The following is a 19,720-nucleotide window of genomic DNA, read 5'->3' on the forward strand; positions in this document are numbered from 1 at the left end:
GGTGGCGTGACTCAAAAAAGTTTGGGAACCACTGGTCTATTGTAAAGAATGAATCAGGAGACAGAAAGGGGGCATGGGTTTGCAAAAAGGGGCATGGTCTAAAATGAAATGCTGTACTCATGAGCCACACCCACATTTTCATCACGTTGGGGGTATGCCCAATGCTCCAGGAGCTGCTGAGTATGCCCCCAGTCACCTTCTCTCCACTGAATAGACATGTGCACGGCATCTGATCACATTTTGCTAAGCAGCATATCTTGCTCTGCTAAGCAGAGCAGCAAGTGAGAGAGGGCCTCGCAAACCATCCCCACCACCACCACCACCATGGGACACTGTGGCTCGAGGGTGGGACAGCAGTACAGAGCCCGAAATGTGGGACTGTCTCGCCAAAATCGGGATGGTTTGGAGGTTTTGCTCTCACTGAACTTTGTGTGAGAGCTCCCTGTTATGGCCCAGTTATGCGATGCAGATGGAGATGTGAATGAAATTTTGTATGATTCTACATCTCCTATACTTACGTGTACACAGTTCCAGAGCATGTGCAGTATGAGAACACACAAGATACTCTCTGCAAACAGGGTTATGTTCAACTCAGCATTTGGCACTCTATGAATAACATTGGTATAAGGAGGTGTATTGATATTTGTTCTAACTTTTGCTTCTGCCACAGGATTAAATTGCCTTTAACTCTTTTAGTAGCACCCATAAAACATATTCCTGCCGCAAGGTCTTGTTGCAGGGACTAAGTTAATTAAATACCTCTGTGGAATCCATAAGCATTTTCAGGATCTTACAAGTCTTGGCTTGTAAGTAGGTATATGAAGAAGACACTTGTAAGGTCTTGCTTATTTAATACAAATGTAAGAGGAATCGCAGCCAGAAACACATTTCTATTAGTAGCACAAGTCTAAGATGTCCTTCTGCATCACTGATTACCAGCTGCAGAAGCCCTAAGAAAACAGGTGCGGTTTGCTTGGCTGATGTGTGCCAGCATTGTCTCTGTCTACAGTCTGTAGTGATCTAACAGCTGATACGTCTTTGGGTCTTCTATATTTGTGTATTATATAGACATTTCTACAGTGTTTCTTTTTACATGTAAGGGTAAAAATATAATATATGCTCAAACATTTCATCATTTCACTGAAAAAGGCCCATTTCATACATAAGACCAGGGGTTATTATCACTTTCTAAAAATGGATCAGGAAATGATGAACTAGAATATTAAGATACATGAATCCTAATATTGCCTCCATAATGGTACAGTTTGTGCAATTCACTAAGATTGTGACGTACATAATTAAGTAGCAGTGGTATGGTAGGTTAAGTAATGTTTACTATACAATATGTAGAAGCGGGATGGGTACAGGATGAATCCCTCTGGTCGTGATATTGACCGCATCCCTGTAGAAGCAACTGGCAGTCTAGATAAGCTGTGACTGATTGTAACCCGAGTGGTTTCATAGGTTCTGAGTCCTTTGCCCTAGAACTACTTGCTATGAGTGCCTCACTTAACTGATCACTCGCTAGCATAGAAGTAATATACAGTATTCTATAGAATGTGACATGTAGGTTTAGTACTAGCCAATAATGTGTGAGTATCCCATAATGAATCGTGGAACTGTCCTTACACCACCAGGTACTGTAATTAATGGTATGTAATTGTTAAATTGTACTTATTTGTGTGCATAGATTAAGGATGATATTGCAATACAGGACTGATTTAAAGTTTGATACAATTTTGGCCGGGGACAGGGGGCCCGATTCAGACCCGCTCGCTAAGCTGCGTTCGCACGCAGCCTCCCGAGGTTTGCAATCTGCGCATGTGAATGCATTGCAGTGTACGTGTGTGAAATAGTCAGTGCGATCGGGAAGCGTTCGCTTGCTGCGCATAGCCACCTCGCTAGACTGAGTGACAGGAGAAGCCATTAGTGGATGGTGACAGGGGTTGGTCGATGGAAACGGGAGTGGTGCTGCGAATGCGGGCGTACCTGAGCGTCTTAACGCCATCTCAGAGGCATGCATAATTAAGATGCAGCATCATAGTGCACGTCACATGGTTGTTTTACACACTGAAGCACTCGTGGTGCTTGCGTCTAGGGTATGGTCAACCACAAGTTCTCCGTTCGCTTCCAGTGGTACTCAATGTTACCGATGGTTGCATACATATCCTGTAGATGACGTGCATAAAGACAGGCTGGTGGGTGTCTGCATACACACCGCAATCGCACGCCAAGACATAGTGGCTAATGCTTTGCAATCGCGGATTTGCATACTTACACTGCGTGCGTACGCATCTAGCAAATGGGCCTGAATCAAGCCAAGAATTAGCAGCTACGCAAACCGTTTTGCACTGCAGGGGGTTCAAACGATACCCTGTACTTTGATTGCAGAACACATACTGCCTCCTGCACACACATACTGGCCAGGTACAATGCATTATAGAGGTGGGCCAGGCCACGCCCCTCACAGCTCTAAATCATAATGTACATTTCTCCCCTGCAGCAAGACATTTTATTTCCAGGAGCAAATTCTGCACAAGAGCTGGTTCCGCTCCTAACAGTAAATCAGCCCCTACATATTTCATAATATTCATTGCATATAGCTCTTTTGTAAAGAAAAAAACAGAGGTTATTTATTAATGCCAGAGAGAATCTCAGAAATAAAGGTAATTTAAGAAAGGGCAAAAGGTGTGGGTATGAGTACTTTACCATTCCTGCACATGCACCTATTTACCTGCTACTCCTAGTTAGGAACACTAAGGCCATTTGTATGTTTTGCGTTTTTATAAATAATAAATAATTTTTACAGTGAAGTATGTATTCTGCCAATATTTATATCATGTATCAACGTGGTATTATATTTCATTTGTTGTCAATTTATGATGCTTGATCAAATTGTACCATAAGGGAAATTCATCCTTGCATTAATAAATGTATATTATTACTCCTATACAATTGTATTACTGGCCTTCTCGCTACTTACTGTACATTTGTAAAAGCTATTGAGGCATTAATCACAGTGGTAACACAGGAGATAGCATTAATATTTTCTGCTTACCTTTTATCCAATATCTGAAAGTTTTCAGAGTTTGACAGCGGGAACCTATGCCATCTGCAGATGTTATTGGTTCCCAAGCCCCACTCCTTCCTATGGGAAGGAAGTCCACATTGCGAAGAGGGATCTGACCCAGGGGCGTATTTATAATGGGTGCAGGGTGTGCAGTGCACACAGGCCCCTGGGTCCAGGAGGGGTCCAAACACTGCACACCCTGCACCCAATTAAATATACTCTACTCTCCGTCGACCCGGCGCTGGCTGCAGAAATCACCGGGAAAATGGCCACTACAGCCATTTCCCCGGTTATTCGCGTATCCACAGTAGAGGTGTCCCGGGAACACAGTGCAGGCGCCATGTTCCTGGAGACCTGCACATGCACAGTAGACTCTGGCACACGGACCCCCTCCTCTTTTAAAGTGCCTCTTATCTAATCCCTCCATCCATGCCGCCTCACCCTGTGTGCATGCGTGATCTCAGGTCATGCATGTGCGCTAACACTAATGGGTCAGTCCTAGCAATATAAAGTTATACCACTATTAAATAGCAGCGTAACATCAGTGTTAGAGCTCGTGGTGACAGCAGCTTTTTGGAGCAGCTGTCTCTGCACTGGAGCAATCTTGAATTGTTCCAGTAATAGTATCAGACTCCACAGCCTTCAACGTATCAGTAGGCATTAGGGGCATATTAATGAACATGCCCCTAGTAAATCTAAAAATACGCTGAAAATTAGATTTTCTATGAGGAATGTCCGTGAGTTTATATCTAGAGAAAATAATAGTTGGAATGTATTAATATGTATGTAATGTAAAACCTACAGTATAATTTTGTTTTCGTTCTCCTGACATCATGGACAAGAATATGCACATGAATTTTCCTCACAGACCCCATAATTGTATATAGTGACCTGACCAGAACATAACTGAGAAGAGTGTGTTCATATTTCAATTGAAGATATTGGAAATCTGACGTATGTGTCTCTAAACCAACATGGAAACCCCATGTGGCTTCTTTTTTTCCATAGTTTATTTTTTATTTTTCTAAAACTATCTCTTGTACAAATATCTACATATATCTGATATCTCAGAGCTTGTTGTAACAAGAAGTAGGATAGGAAAACATTAAGATATAAAAATATCTCATTTGATGTGACAGTGAAATGAATCTTTCTTTACATAATAATGAGCATATTCAGTCATGAATTTACAGTGTTTTTCTGCTTTGAACACCATAAAGACTTTTGTGATTAATAACTAAGCACTGCTCATGTAAGTTTTAAATGGCTAAATGGGCAATAAAACTGTCTAACTGTACAGAACTACCCTAGGCACCTGCCTATCCCAGGTAATAAGCAAATTATAATATACTAATGTTACATTTGTTGGAGAGAGCAAATATTAAAGATATAAAAGATGTGCACTCTGGGTACCTGATCAGTGGTGCTTGGTGGGAAGTGGGAGGTGAGAGAATGCTTCAGGACAAAACTCTGATTTAATTAGCTAGTAAGGAAGATGTGTTGTATTTGTGGCACCTGATTAACATCACACAAAAACAGGGGAATTAAATGATCCTTTTCTCTTTTGAATGTCTCCACCTAGTTATATATTTTCCTTGCTGTTAATGTATTTAATAAAAAACCTTATTATTTTATCTTTCAGTGAAGAATGAACTGAATGCCCACTTTGGTAGGTTTCAATAATAATAATACAGGTATTTTGTAGAAATAATAATTAAATCCATCAAACCATTCAAAATGTTATTTGTATGTTTTGAAACTGTTCAGAAAACAATCTGATTGCTACTTTGTGTATCTCTAGAGGGGTTAAAGTGGTCCGGAAGGGGACAGAACTGCGTTCCATCAGTTCTATTTGGAGTCGGAGCTAGTACCTTCTCCTTCAGCCCACCTAAACCAGCCTTTCAGCACGGTGCCACAGGGAGTTACCGGGCGCCCGCTGAGATTTTGTTACCAGCGGGCACCCGGCTCCTTCCTTATAGCGGCAGCCAGAGGCTGGAGTTCACTCTTGAGCCCTGGCTTCTGGCTCCCACAGTCAGGGGCGCCGAGAGGGGAGGGGACGGGTACTAATTACCTGGGCCCGGGCTTGCCTCCTCCCTGTCAGCTGAGCAGCCCAGCACACTCTGCTGAGTGCTGGGCTGCAAAGACTGCTTGCCGATGCTCTTGGCAGCCCTGCTCACAGTGTGCACTATTACCTTTATAATGAATAGCCCTGATCCTTAATCAGGGCCGGCTCTAGGGGTGTTCGACCAGTGCGGTCGCATAGGGGCGCCACCCATAAAGGGCGCACCCCTCCCCAAAATCCCGATTTCAGCTGGACAGCACTGTCCCGCTGTTTCACCCGTGGGCCGACGTGGCCCGCGGGTGGTCAAATCGGGAGGTCGGGGACCCCCACCGCCACAGCAGTGCGGTGGTGCCGGACCCCCAGAGTGTGAATGGATGCAGCGCGCGCATGACGCGGCATCCATTTACTGACGGGAGAGGGCTGGGGGAAGCCCAGCCAGTGACGGAGGGCTGGGCTTTACCCCCAGCCTGTCGTTATTTGGAGGCGTGCCATGCGGGCACGCCTCCAAATAAAATCACTTAGGGGGCATGGCCTATGGTAATGAGGCCACGCCCCCAATTTCGGTTGCGTGCATAGTAAAGGGCCGTCACAGGGTGCTCAGACCCCTGTAGCAGGCCCTGTCCTTAATGTCTACAAAAGTAGGTGAAAATGTTAATTTTCACCTGCTTTTGTAGAAATTAAGTGATGTTGAATGCACCTCTTAATCCATTATTGAGCTTTTTAGAGAAAATTACCTGAAGACTGACATGTCTTCTTTATTGGCCAAATGTGCTTTTTAAACCCCTCCAAGTGCATGATTATTCATGGGGAGGGGTGTACCAGAGGTGTCCTGACATTTTTCTTTACAATAAAGATTTTCTCTTTTTTTTCTCCTGATCAGCGGGCTGCGCACAAAAGAACCCACAATGTCTGCTAAACAATGTTGTTAATGTTAATGGGTTTAGATGAGATAGCCTGTGTGCAATGATTGATTATTGTAGTTGGCAAATTTAATTATTGAATACAAAGTTTTGGTTTTCCTGTTTATGCTTAAATTGATTGTAGATCTAATTGTCCAGTGAACAATGAAATCATTCATTGACTGTGTAATAGCTACTTGTTAAATGTTAAATGATTATCACTTCAGTCAGATATTGTTCACTCAGGGGTATATTTACTAAAGTGCAGATGATGCCCATAGCAACCAATCAGATTCTATCTATTATCTTCTAGAAGGTGCTAGATAAATGATAAGTAGTATCTGATTGGTTGCTATGTGCAAAAATCTCCACTACTATAAACCCACACTTTAGTAAATATACTCTCAGTATCATTGTGGGATGTGGGAACAATTGCAAGGATATATTGCAAGGATATGCCATTGATTGAACAAAACATGCGTAATTCACTTTATATAAATAAACAGTATGATGAGATGCTACATGGTCAAATTTTCTATCAACTGTAAGGGCAAAAGTGGGCATCTCTAAGTATTTCAGCAATTTTACAATGATGCCCACACAGCCAGCTAATGTTGACAGTGTATACAGTGCCTGATTGAGAGTCATTTGACCAATATTCAAAGTCCTATGCATGCTTCCCAATTGTTACCACACCAATACACAGAATTAAAGTATTATTATGATTTTATTATTATTATTATTATTATTATTATTATTATTATTATTATTATCCTTTACTTATATGGAGCCACAATGGGTTCTACAGCACCTTACAAAGTACATACACAGAAACCGTATTAACAAAAGAAGGGAAAACGGACTTACAGTACAAAACATTGGAGGACCTGGACAAGCAATTATAATACCCAGATATGCAGCAGGGAGGCAGAACCCAATGTTTGGTACAGTTGTAGGCAGTGGGGAGAGATGATGAGATAAGTGAGGGAAGGAAAAGGACATGAAGGTAGAGATAGATCTGAGCGTCATTAGCATAGAGATGATATTGGAGGCCAAGGGGTCTATTCATCATAACTTAGTTTAAACAAAAGCAGGTGAAAATTTAAATTTTCGCCTTCTTTTGTAGAAATTAAGTTACAGACTGATTCACATTCATGTAACACAGGAGATATCACTGATATCTCCTGGTTATAACTGTCCCACAATAATTTCCACAGTCCTCATACAGTACTATACCATGGGGATATAGAAATTCTGTAATTCACCAAGTTCTGAAAAGGCGTTTTTTTCTGAACTTGTGAGTGTTACTGTGCGGTATTCTAATTTGTGTTCTCAAGCTGTGCAGCCGAGGGATCTATTCAGATCTCTGCTGTGTCCTCGCTTCATGCGGCTGCCAGCTGCATCTCCAGTCCATCCTGGACTCCCCTTGGCTCCCGGGCAGTATGCAGGTATCCCCCTGTTTCCGGTCACTATACAGGCTCACCAGGCTCCCGAACAGTATCCAGGCTCACCTGGCTCCCGGTCATCGGAGAACACCGACTGGAGGCTGCAGAAACTGGTGAGGAGCTAACATTGCTATGGGGACTTAACAAGAGCTGCAGACTCTGGACCCCACACACTATGGATTTCACCCATCAGTCTCCTCCAGCTCCCGTATATCAAGGAGAACAGAGGCAGGGAATACACCACCAGTGCTACTAAGAAAACCGGAGGAAAGTGACAAGGAGAGTGTAGGGTAAGGGAGCTTGCCAGCCCATTAGTTTTATTTTCAGCACAAACCCGGCTTCACAGAAGCACACACATTACTAAAGAGCTGTAACATTGTTGCCATTAAGCAACTAGTTAAATTGTCTCTTGTTACATTTTAATGCAGATTTATCAGTGTCTTTAACCAGTGTGACTTACAGGTTCCGGGGGAGACAGCACAGCTAAATGGGAAAAGTATCACAATTCCGAAAAGCTGACTCCGCAAAAAGAGAAGCTTTTCGGATGTGATACTTTAGTTAATGAGGCATGATGAATGCCTATGAAACATTCATTGAACTTGTAGCAATTTCAAAACATAATTATCATTAGTGATAATTATGTAATGATGAATATGACCCAAAAATTGCAAATTAGTTCACTTTGGGTGTGAAAAGCTTGGAGAGTGATACAATTGTGAAAGATAAAGCACCAACCAGTCAGCTCCTAACTGTCTTATTTTAAACTCAGGGGTCTACGTACTAAGCCTTGGAGAGATAAAATGGACGAAGATAAAGTACCAACTAATCAGCTCCTAACTGTCCCTTTACAGGCTGTGTTTGAAAAATTACAGTTAGGAGCTGATTGGTTGGTACTTTATCTGTGTCCACTTTATCTCTCTCCAAGGCTTAGTACATAGACTCCACAGTCTGTAATGTGACAGTTAGGAGCTGATTGGTTAGCACATTATCTCTAATAATTTTATCTCCACGCTTTCATGAATAAGAGGATGTATAAAGGTAGAATAGGAGAGGTCCAAGAACAGAACCTTAGGGGATATGTACTGGTAAAGGAAGTGGGGGAGAAATGCAGCCACGAGAAGAAACAGAGAAAGAATGGTCAGAGAGGTAGCAGGACTTTAGTGAGGGCAGTTTCTATGGAGTGGAGAGGATGAAAGCCGGACTGAAAATGGTCAAGGAGGGAGTGGGTGGAAATAAAGGAGGTAAGGTGGTTGTAGACAATCCACTCAAGGACTTTGCAGGCATAGAGGAGGAGAGTGATGGGGCAGTAGTTAGAGAGGATCAAAGGTGGAGTTTTTAAGAATCGGTGATACAAGGGCATGCTTTATTCTAGAGTGGACAGTGTCTGATAAGAGGGAAAGATTTAAGAGATGGGCAAGATGGGGACATGCAGCAAGAGAAAGGGAGTGGAGGAAGCAGGAGGGGATAAGGTCAAGGGGGAGGTCGGAAGGTTAGAGGACTTGATTAGGGCCATGACTTCCTCTCCAGGTACTGGGATTAATGAAGTCAGAGTTAGTAAAATAGATGGGGAGAGGCAGGTTTGAAAAAGGGTCTGGTGGGCTGTGATGTCCTGACATATGGATTACATTTTAATTGTGAAGTGGGTGACAAAATCAAGGGCAGAGAGTGAGAAGGAGAGATGAGGAGGTGGGTGGCTAGGAAGATGCACAACCGCTCATACATTACAGTATGCCATAATCAGATGGAGAAACTGCACCTGCCATAAGGATGCACCAAGATGGATCTGCACTGCTGCAAGTGGAAGCCTTAGGGCCTGATTCAGAGTTGGGAATAGAGAGAGATACTGATCATCTTGGTAAAACCATGCTGCACTGCAGGTGGGGCAGATTTAAAATGTGCAGAGAGATTTAGATTTGGGAGGGAGGTGTCCAAACTGACATCTAAATTGTAGCGTAATAATAAAACTGTGCAGTATTTATGGGCTACATGTAAAAGCAGACAGTATTTACCCTATATGCAAAAAAAATATATATGTATTTACACCCCTTGCATTGCAACATGGTTTGTCCAAGTACACAGTTAAGTGCTATCTCTCTCTCTATTCCAAACTCTGAATCATGCCCTTAGTGTTTTGTGTGTGGCTCAGGTCCAGGCCCACTGGGTGATACAGCATTTTAGCAATAAAATGAGCACCCCTGACTTCACCTGTTTTAGGACTGATATATGGTTTAGTGGTCCTTACATTAGATATTGCACCACAAACAAATCAAATTTCCAAGTGTGGCTACTTTACTGCATTCAGGCTTTGTCTTACTTTTCTGGGACAGGTCCAGGGAACCAAGTAAAATATGTTCTGAATTTTCCTGAATAAAGGTAAATATACTTACATCCTACAATATTCATGCTCACACCGCTAAATGCAAGGAACTGTTTTCTATCCCATACATAGAGTATAGTATGTGCCTTTCCCAAACTCTCCAGTGACACAATTATCCCTCTTATATTACTAACATTAGGGGAAGTAGCAGGAGTATCTCTCGATTTTACCTGAAAATAATTGGTTCATTGGGGCACTAAGCTGGGCATGTTTCTGAACTCTGTAAGCTGTGTCTGATCCTTTGGATGACTTCCTGTTTGTGCAAAATCCTGCTGTTCTTGTCACACCTTCTGGTGTACTGTGAAATTCTAATGCTCTGAGTACATCGACTGGTCCAGCTGAAAAACATAAGCAAATGAGAAACAGTTAGGTGACAGTATTAGTTTTCTATGTATACATATATAAATAACACAGTTATCTTACAAGAATTACCTTTTTGATACAAGAATAACATCACTCAGGGGTCTATTTACTAAGCTGTGTTAGGAGAGAAAGTGAACAGTGATAAAGTACCAGGCCAATCAGCTCCTAACTGCCATTTTTCAAACACAGCCTGTAACATGGCAGTTAGGAGCTGATTAACTGGTACCTTATCAACGTTCACTTTATCTCCTAACAAAGTTTGGTAAATAGACCCCTCAGTCTCTTAGAAGACACCAAAGCATTACAGTTTTAATGGTACTAACTTTCCACTGGCCAATTAGCTATCCTTAAGCATGATTAACACAATGAAATTGAGAACGTAGCCAAGCGCATCATTACACTGTACAAGTATTTAGGGAATTATAAAGGGTTTTATATATATATATGGGTAATAGTAATATTTTACTTTTACATAAGAGTTGGTTCATTTTAAGTTGAGTTTCTAGTAGGCCTTATGAAAAACATTTGTCTGCAACTGTATTATTATTAATATTATTATTATTATTATTATTATTATTATTATTATCACAAGTACAAGATTTCTAATATATGGTTGTAATGGCTAAACAACTACAGTATCTCATCTACACCCATTTTGGGTGATTTTTTGGTTTTGCTAACAGTGTTTCATAAAGCGCACAGTACACAACAGAAAATGGACATATTTCTTCAAGTGTCCTAATATCAAGATATGCTAGGAAAAAGCTATTGGCTCTTTGTCATTTTGGGTCCTCTCATATACACAGGCTCCAAAATTCTGTTTCTATCTGAGTTTACTAGCTCCATTTGCATAAGAAATAAAGAAAGAAGTATTCACAGAAGCCATTCCATGGAGACACTGACTAAATATATATAATAGGTCACCTAAAGAAGGCATAAACAATCCCACACCAATGTGTAATAATAACAGCAAATTACTAAATGATATATGGTGGGACGCATCTAAAGATCGCATTGCCCCCACATCCTAGCCCCAGATTTTATTGCATTCTGGAGCTTGGTGAATATGCGGTAAGCAGCCAAACTTCCAAATATGTCATTTTTGGAGGTTCGACCGCAAAAACTGCGATGGTGCATCCTGCCCATAGAGGCAATTTTTTTTTTTATTGTGGGAACTTTATAAAGTAGTGTTAGAAATTTGGCACCATAAACAGGTTAAAGATAATGTTATAATTAGTGTAAAATAGTTGGGTCTTCCCATAAGCACCTGCTATATATAAATATGTCCCTAACAGGATATCCAAGTTAGGTGATCACAAATAAGGTTTATTCCTTTACCCAAATTGATAATTTTGGACCAAAATTACCAATGTTGCAATTCAGTGGGTCAAAAATAATCAGAATTACTATATAAACGTATATTCCAATTCTGCTAGATCAGACATTCGCCAACCTTCATTCTTTCAGGCACTCTCTAAAAACCTATGAAGGAGATCTTGTATCAAACTTTTGAGTTAAATAAAGAAATTGGGCTTAGCAACCAATTGGCTTCCAACTATCTATAAAATGACAATAGCTGATTGGTTGCTTTGAGCAACTTCTCCACATTGTTTAGTACATCTACCCCATATCTATCTATACTAACCCTACTTTATACTACACCTTTTGCATGTTCTACCACCACCAGTGCCACGTCCACTCTAATACCACAAGCTGCTATCAGCATTGCTCACTCAATCAAGACTATAAGTTCTCATGAGCAAGGCCCTCTCTATCTTTCGTCTCATGTTTGTACTTTGTCAATCTCATCTGTATTTGTTTTTTTTTATGTACATCTGTATTGTATATGATATGTAACTGGCTTTCCAGAAATGAGGGGTTTTGTGGCACCCCACAAATAAACTATGATGATGATCAGGCAGGACAGAGGGGCCCATTGTCAAATGTCCATTTGGGACCATGAGTGATGTCTTCTGCTGGGTAAATAGTTCAAACTATCCTACTAACCACTAAACAACTATATTTATGCAATTTAGCCACCCGGATAGCTGTCAAAATTGGTCACAGACTTAGTCATTCAGTGATTGAGCCAAAAAAACATATCAACTCATATGTGGATGGCTTAAGTAACAATTCATTTTATCCTAAGGTCATTTCACTTCATTGTTAAAACAGCAGATAATAATACCACATTTACATATTCTGAAAATATAAAGCACTGTTTCAGGAAAGTACCTGGCTACTGTATATAAAACAAACAATTTCCAACAGACAAAACAAAAAACTAAATTTACATTTACAAATAATCTGTAGCTTGGGGTCTCAGGGTGTTAATTTTCTCTGATGTAGATCAAGGTATTCAAATGGATGTTGTGTTATGTGAAGAGATATTGTTTCCATTTACAACGAGTCCCCAGGAAGAATAGTGGTTTTGTAAAAAACCTGCTCTCCAAGCCAAGTTGTACTTTGTGCTGTTTAACGCATATCCACAGTATTTATCATGTGGGAAAAACTTCATAATTTTATTGGAGACTAGCATTTGCCAGCAGCTTAATTCGTGTGGATGTCTATTTTTGCTCAGCGGAACTAATTATAGAAAGACAGTAGTGGCATCTAATATTGTGATGTATATTTTATATTGTAGACAATGATCACAAAATGTCTTTGTAAACAATAAGAATCCACAGTTTTTCTATTTTTTTATGTAAACCACAAAATACAATTCAAGGGGCAATCAATCTCACAGTCCAGTTCACTATATTATCTTGTAGATCTCAAATCTGTTGCTACTTAACCTACAATAACACTGAAAGGTTGCAAGTAAGATGAGCAGCGACTCTATGATATGTAGTATTTGTTTTGGTGCACCATCTACTGGATTGACATGTATACTACAACTTCATGAGCGAAGATAAGCTGCCTGATCAGTGCTTAATATATAGTTGGATTTTCCTGAAAAATAGATCTTGAGATATATATATCTATGCATTTCTACATGCATACACATATAACTGTTTGTGGTTTTCATTATATGTATATACTGTATATATATAATTATTTACATATAGTCATTTTGCACTTGAGTCTGTCCAAATTCCGATAAAAACATTTTTTTGTCTCCATAGTTCATAAACAGTCCCTAAAAGTATATTTGTCTCTTAATAATTATATTTATATACATCTAGCAATTTTGGGCTTAAGGAGCCTGCACACTGCATGCGCTGAGTGTGAGCGTCTGGTTATTCCTTTATTGCGCCTCTCCCTGATGTCACATTGAGATAATGGATACCTCATTTTCTTTCTAGATGACTAAGCTATACAATATTGAAAATGCAATCCAAAGTCATTGCGTAGTTTTTGCGTGATGTCGGAATGAACAGACAGACAAACAAAAACTCAGAGAAAAAATGTTAATAGCCAAGCAGACACTCAGGAGCAGTCTCTTACACTGCACAGATTGCACACAAAAAACAAACAAAACACATTAACAATTGTATTATAAAAATAAACAAAATATAGCCATTATCTTTATGTAGGTGGAATATGTACACAATGTATGTAAAAAAAATTTTGTCTCCATAGTCCATACACACTCCTAAGGAGTACATTTCTCCCAAAAAAATTGACAGACACAACCATTACAACTTTATTAGTTGTATAGAAGATGTGTGCATGCACCAAATTAAGTTGGCCTTGCACATTGAAGTTAAACATTGTCATAGAAGTCCCTGGGCGGGATGCATCAAGCATCACATTTTGCATGTGATGCATCCTGACACTCATCGCATGCCTGCTGGCATTAATTATGCCGGTACGCATGAAGAAAATCCCAAAGGACAGCTCTCCCGATGATAGCTGTCCTTTGTAATAGAGGGGCTTCCGGGTTTGCGACACAGAAGTCCTTCTGGTGTCCTTCTGCGCATGCGAAGAACACACTTGCCGTGGGGCATACTGGGAGAGTTCTGATTGGATCCCTCTCAGTGAACTTTGGGCAAGAGAAGCCCATATTCTTCTATTGGGCAACGCCATCTGAAGATGGACTTGCCCACCGGTCCAAGCTGGGGAAAAGCTTTACTTTCCGAAGCTTGGTGCTTATGACAAATGCGGTCGAACCCCCGAAAACAGCATTTTCATGAGTTTGACCGCATAAAAAGGATAATTGAGACCTGCTGCTGGAACATTGCATAGCTTTACAGGTGAACAGTCAAAATACGTACACACAACATAATGACAGTATTTAAATGGATGCACTATTTTCTTTTCATTTATCAAATAAATTAAAAAATGAATAAACTTTATGTTGAATAACAGCAAATAGATCCCACCCACTGTAATAATTTTAATCTACATGGTAATTGCACGTTGTGATGATCGTAGTCTTGTTCAAAATTTATACAACTGGTGACGATACAAATTAATGGTAATGCTGTAAACATACTAAAGGGTGCAGCAGTGAAAAGCCCTTTATCACTTGTCCACTTGGATAAAAGAACTTATCATTCAGAGAAGGGTTTACTGTGGAGAAATCACAGATTTCTCCAGCAGTGCCCCCTATTAGTGTAAATATCACTTCCCTACACTAATATGAAGAAAGAGGACACAAAGTTTTTCCATTTCACTTTTGTAAAGAGATTTTATCATCTGTGGATGAAATAATGAGCCTTGTTGGGGGAGAAGAGCAGTCCATCCTCCTCCCTGTCCTCTCTGCCCCATTAGTGACAGCGGCCATTCAGAGGTGCCCCACAGGAAGTGATTGTCCACTGACCACCTGTTCCAGGCTCGCTGACTACTCATGCTCACAGTCCGTATAGGACACATCCTGCAGCCTCTGCCCTTGACTCTGGTCAGACCCACAGAGGTAAGGAAAATTTGGGCACAGTGCTGGCTCTGTACCTAATGTCCACTTATCTTTATGGGGCTGACTGGGTAGAGGGCAGAGGCTGCGGGATGTGTCCTCTGCAGACTGTCAGCATTTTTTAGATTTTTGCAGTGAATAGTGGTGAGCTCTGTGAAATGATTTCACGTCTTTAGGTGAAATCTTTATGACTAGAGTCTAAGGGAAACTCATCTGAGTTGTACAGTGTTATCAGAAATGTCCCACAGCCACCACACCACTTTTCAGGATGATTGGTACTACAAATAACGCCAACCAGAGATGGCATTAGTTTACACAGTTGCAGTACCCTGAGCTTCCTACAGCATTTGCCTTAAAGCTGAGTAATTGGTCCTCTCTGAGCAGTAAGGTGCAGACTGGTGCACAGTGGAGCAGCTCAGTAAGGTGAGCAAGGGGAGAGGAAGAATGGTTTCTTCCCCTGTAATCTCATTAGAAGGTTACTAAGCCCTGGTCATGGTCATATAATTAGATTATACTGTATGATTCCAGCCTATAAAAGCTATGGCAAGCATTGATTTAGAACAGACACACATTTATATTATAGATAACCACTAGCACACAGCGAAAAGCACAGCAATAAGTAAATCCCATGGTAAATAACTTGTTGGCTTAAAATTTTGTGTCATCCACCATGTTGAATATTTTCACCAATGTTGAGTGACATAATACAGCAATAGTAATAGCACACGTCTTCATGAAGAACCTAGACTAGTATGCTGTATTATAGTGTACGAGCATCAATATATCTAGAAGAATATCATGTGTCCTTTATGTATGACTTGGCAGCTAAAAATCGGCTTTGGTCCTTAAACAGTCAGAGGAGAATTACTGCACGTCCAGAGGGCATTTCAGTGCTCTTTAAGGGATTAGAACGAGCTTTAAAGAAGGGAAATGAGATTAGCAGTAATAAGACAGCTTTCAAAAAATATCAGGAAAAAGGTTTAGCCCCAAAAAAGAAACTTGTCATATACAGTCAGTACACCCATATAAGAGATGATACAACCACTGTATGCTCAGGCTTAGGTCTGTACAGGCTAGATGCTGTAATATTCAATCACTTACATGAAGACAGCCAAATATATCACATTACTACATGTTCATGGGCAAATTACTAATAGAAACATGAAGAGTCTATCAGGGAAGATGGAGAATACCAAAAATGCTTTAGACGGCCGCATGTGGCTCACAAGAACACAATTACACAGCTCTGCCCTACTGTGTGTATATTTGACACTCATCTCTAATTTCCAGGCACAATCACAGCAATTCTCTATTTCTCCATGTCACTGTACCTTATGTCTATATTGTCAGTACTGACCAATTGCATAATACACACTGTACCACTCTAGAGGGTATATTTACTAAATAATGGGTTTTTAGAAGTGGAGATGTTGCCCATAGCAACCAATCAGATTCTAGTTATTATCTTCTAGAAGGTGCTAGTTACAGTACATCCGGAAAGTACTTACTTTTTCCACATTTTGTTATGTTACAGCCTTAGGGGCCTATTCATCAACACTAAAATAACGTTTTTAAGGACATTTTCCTTAAATAACGTTATTTTGGTATTCATGTAGCCACTTAGCACAGGAGATATCACAGATATCTCCTTGCTAAGTTCCCCTGCGTTAATTTCCACACTCCCCATACATTAGTATGGGGATGTGGAAATTATGGTATTCATCAAATTCCGAAAATTATCAATTTTCTGAATTTGATGCAGTTACTATTCGCCACTGTGAGGTGGCAAATAGCAGAATCCACTTACCTGTATCAGCGTGTGCAGGTCCCCCGACGAGTCCCTCCGGCGCTCTGCTCCGTCCTCAGGCTCCGGAGGCTGGTCTGTCATGTGTGCTCCCCAGCAGAGCACAAGAAAGTTTAGAAAAAGAAAAACAAAATGTTTTTTTTTTTAATCTGTCATGTGGTCTGCTGGGAAACCACATGACAGACCAGCAGGACGGAGCCGGAGGCTGCTACGCGGACAGGTAAGTCGGGGGGGGGAAGGTGAGCGGAGGGGGGAGGGGGTGGGGGGGGATCGGGGGGGTACGAAACTTAACGCATCTGTAGGCAGTGCTGCGCATGCGCTGGTTTTACAGATGTAACAGCGCATGCGCAGCACTGTTTCCAGATGCGATAAGGTAGTGTAGGCAGGGAAAAGTATCTATTTCCAGAAAAGCTGTTATCGCAAAAATGACAGCTTTTCGGAATAGATACTTATGGAGAGGTGGAATGATGAATTCCACCTATAATTGGCTAGAACTCCATGAGAGTTCTAAAGCTAATTATCTCCAGAGAATTTTAATGTTTAATGAATAGGCCCCTTATTCCAATATGCAATCAATTCATTTTTTTCTACACACAATACCCCACAATGACAACGTGTAAAATTTTTTTTTAGATTTTTGCAAATATAATTAAAAAAAAAGAAAACTAAGAAATCACATGTACATAAGTATTCTCAGCCTTTGCTCAATACTTTGTTGATGCACCTTTGGCAGCAATTATGATTCCACAAGCAAGGCACACTTATCTTTGGGTAGTTTCGCCTATTCCTCTTTGCAGCACCACTCAAGCTCCATCAGGTTGGATGGGAAGCGTCAGTGCACAGCCATTTTCAGACCTCTCCAGAGATGTTCAATCGGATTCAAGTCTGGGCTCCGGCTGGGTCACTCAAGGACATTCACAGAGTTGTCTTGAAGCCATTCCTTTGATATCTTGGCTGTGTGCTTAGGGATGTTGTCCTGCTGAAAGATTAACCGTTGCCCCAGTCTGAGATCAAGAGCGCTCTGGAGCAGGTTTTCATCCTGGATGTCTCTGTACATTGCTGCATTCATCTTTCCCTCTATCCTGACTAGTCTCACAGTTCCTGCCGCTGAAAAACATCCCCACAGCATGATTCTGTCACCACCATGATTTACTGTAGGGATGGATTTGGCCTGGTGATGTGCGGAGCCTGGTTTCCTCCAAACATAACGCCTGGCATTCATGCCAAAGAGTTCAATCTTTGTCTCATCAGACCAGAGAATTTTGTTTCTCATGGTCTGAGAGTCCTTTACGTGCATTTTGGCAAACTCCAGGCAGGCTGCCATGTGCTTTTTACTAAGGAGTGGCTTCCGTCTGCCCACTCTACCATACAGGCCTGATTGGTGGTTGCTGCAGAGATGGTTGTCCTTCTGGAAGCTTCTCCTCTCTCCACAGAGGAATGCTGTAGCTCTGTCAGAGTGACCATTTAGTTCTTGGTCAACTCCCTGACTAGGGTCCTTCTCCCCGATCGCTCAGTTTAGATTGCCGGCCAGCTCTAGGAAGAGTCCTGGTGGTTCCAAACTTCTTCCATTTATGGATGATTGTGGCCACTGTGCTCATTGGGACCTTCAAAACAGCAGATATTTTTCTGTATCCTTCCCCATATTTGTGCCTCGAGACAATCCTGTCTCGGAGGTCTACAGACAATTCCTTGGACTTCTTTCTTTGGTTTGTGCTCTGACATGCACTGTCAAGAGTGGGACCTTATATAGACAGGTGTATGTCTTTCAAAATCATGTCTAATCAACTGAATTTACCACAGGTGGACTCCAATTAACTGTAGGAAGATCTCAAGGATGATCAGTGGAAACAGGATGCACCTGAGCTCAATTTTGAGCTTCATGGCAAAGGCTGTGAATACTTATGTACATGTGATTTCTTAGTGTTTTTTTTTTTATTCAATCTGCAAAAAGCTCAAAAAAACTTTTTACATGTTATCATTATAGGGTATTGTGTGTAGAATTTTGAGGACAAAAATTAATTTATTCCATTTTGGAATAAGGCTGTAACATAACAAAAATGTGGAAAAAGTGAAGCGCTGTGAATACTTTCCAGATGCACTGTAAATGTTTAGTAGAATCTGACTGGTTGCTATGGGCAACATCTCCACTTCTAAAAATCTGCACTTTAGTAAATATACCCTCTGTTTTCAATTGGATGTTATACTGTGCTTTGTTATGTTATATAAATTTACTCTGCATATGACAGGTACTGTATAGAATAACAAATCCAGCATTAATGTCCTAGAGTATAGATGAATAAGGATACTGTATAACTAATTAAGCAAAATATCTCAGGCAGGACCAAAACTAAATAACTGTAGAAACATATTTAACAATTCCCACATACAACCCAATGATAAAACACAAACACGTATATATACACATGGAGCATAGAAAAAGGAGGGATGTCCCATACCAGTGCACCCCCTGCTATAATAGTAGTTTTATCTTTGTTCTCTCTGAAATATTCCTTTCTAAGACTGCAGCGGTGACTGCAGCAGTGATTCAGTTCTCCAGAGAAATGTGCAGTTGGGTTTTCCTGAAAAACGAACACACCCAAACTTAGGGGTTCTGAATCAAATAGAGTCCCAGCTTGGGTCACTTTATGGGTTTCAATCAGAACTGAGTCTCGGCTTGGGTCTGCCGAAAGTTCAGAATTGGGATTTAAAAACCGAATCTTACTTTTAGATTGCATGTAAACAGGTCAAAATTACATAGTTTTAGCTGTTTTATCAATTTTAAAGCTATCCAAAACTGAATCCGAAACAAAACACTTGAGGGTGGTTTTGCTAAAATCAAAAACAA

At 40.7% G+C, this 19,720-nt stretch overlaps 1 protein-coding gene across 1 annotated transcript in view; it reads right to left on the minus strand.

Moving 5' to 3' along the window:
* The window catches only part of COL11A1 (collagen type XI alpha 1 chain), a 224,649-nt gene that overhangs the window by 183,694 nt on the left and 21,235 nt on the right, over nucleotides 1-19,720 (minus strand). The window contains exon 2 of the mRNA XM_088451298.1: nucleotides 10,024-10,191. Coding sequence (XP_088307424.1) covers nucleotides 10,024-10,191 — 168 coding nt within the window. The remainder of the gene's footprint in view (nucleotides 1-10,023; nucleotides 10,192-19,720) is intronic.

Source organism: Taudactylus pleione, unplaced genomic scaffold (assembly GCF_031769625.1).
Source record: "Taudactylus pleione unplaced genomic scaffold, aTauple2 ptg000546l, whole genome shotgun sequence".
Taxonomy (NCBI): domain Eukaryota; kingdom Metazoa; phylum Chordata; class Amphibia; order Anura; family Myobatrachidae; genus Taudactylus; species Taudactylus pleione.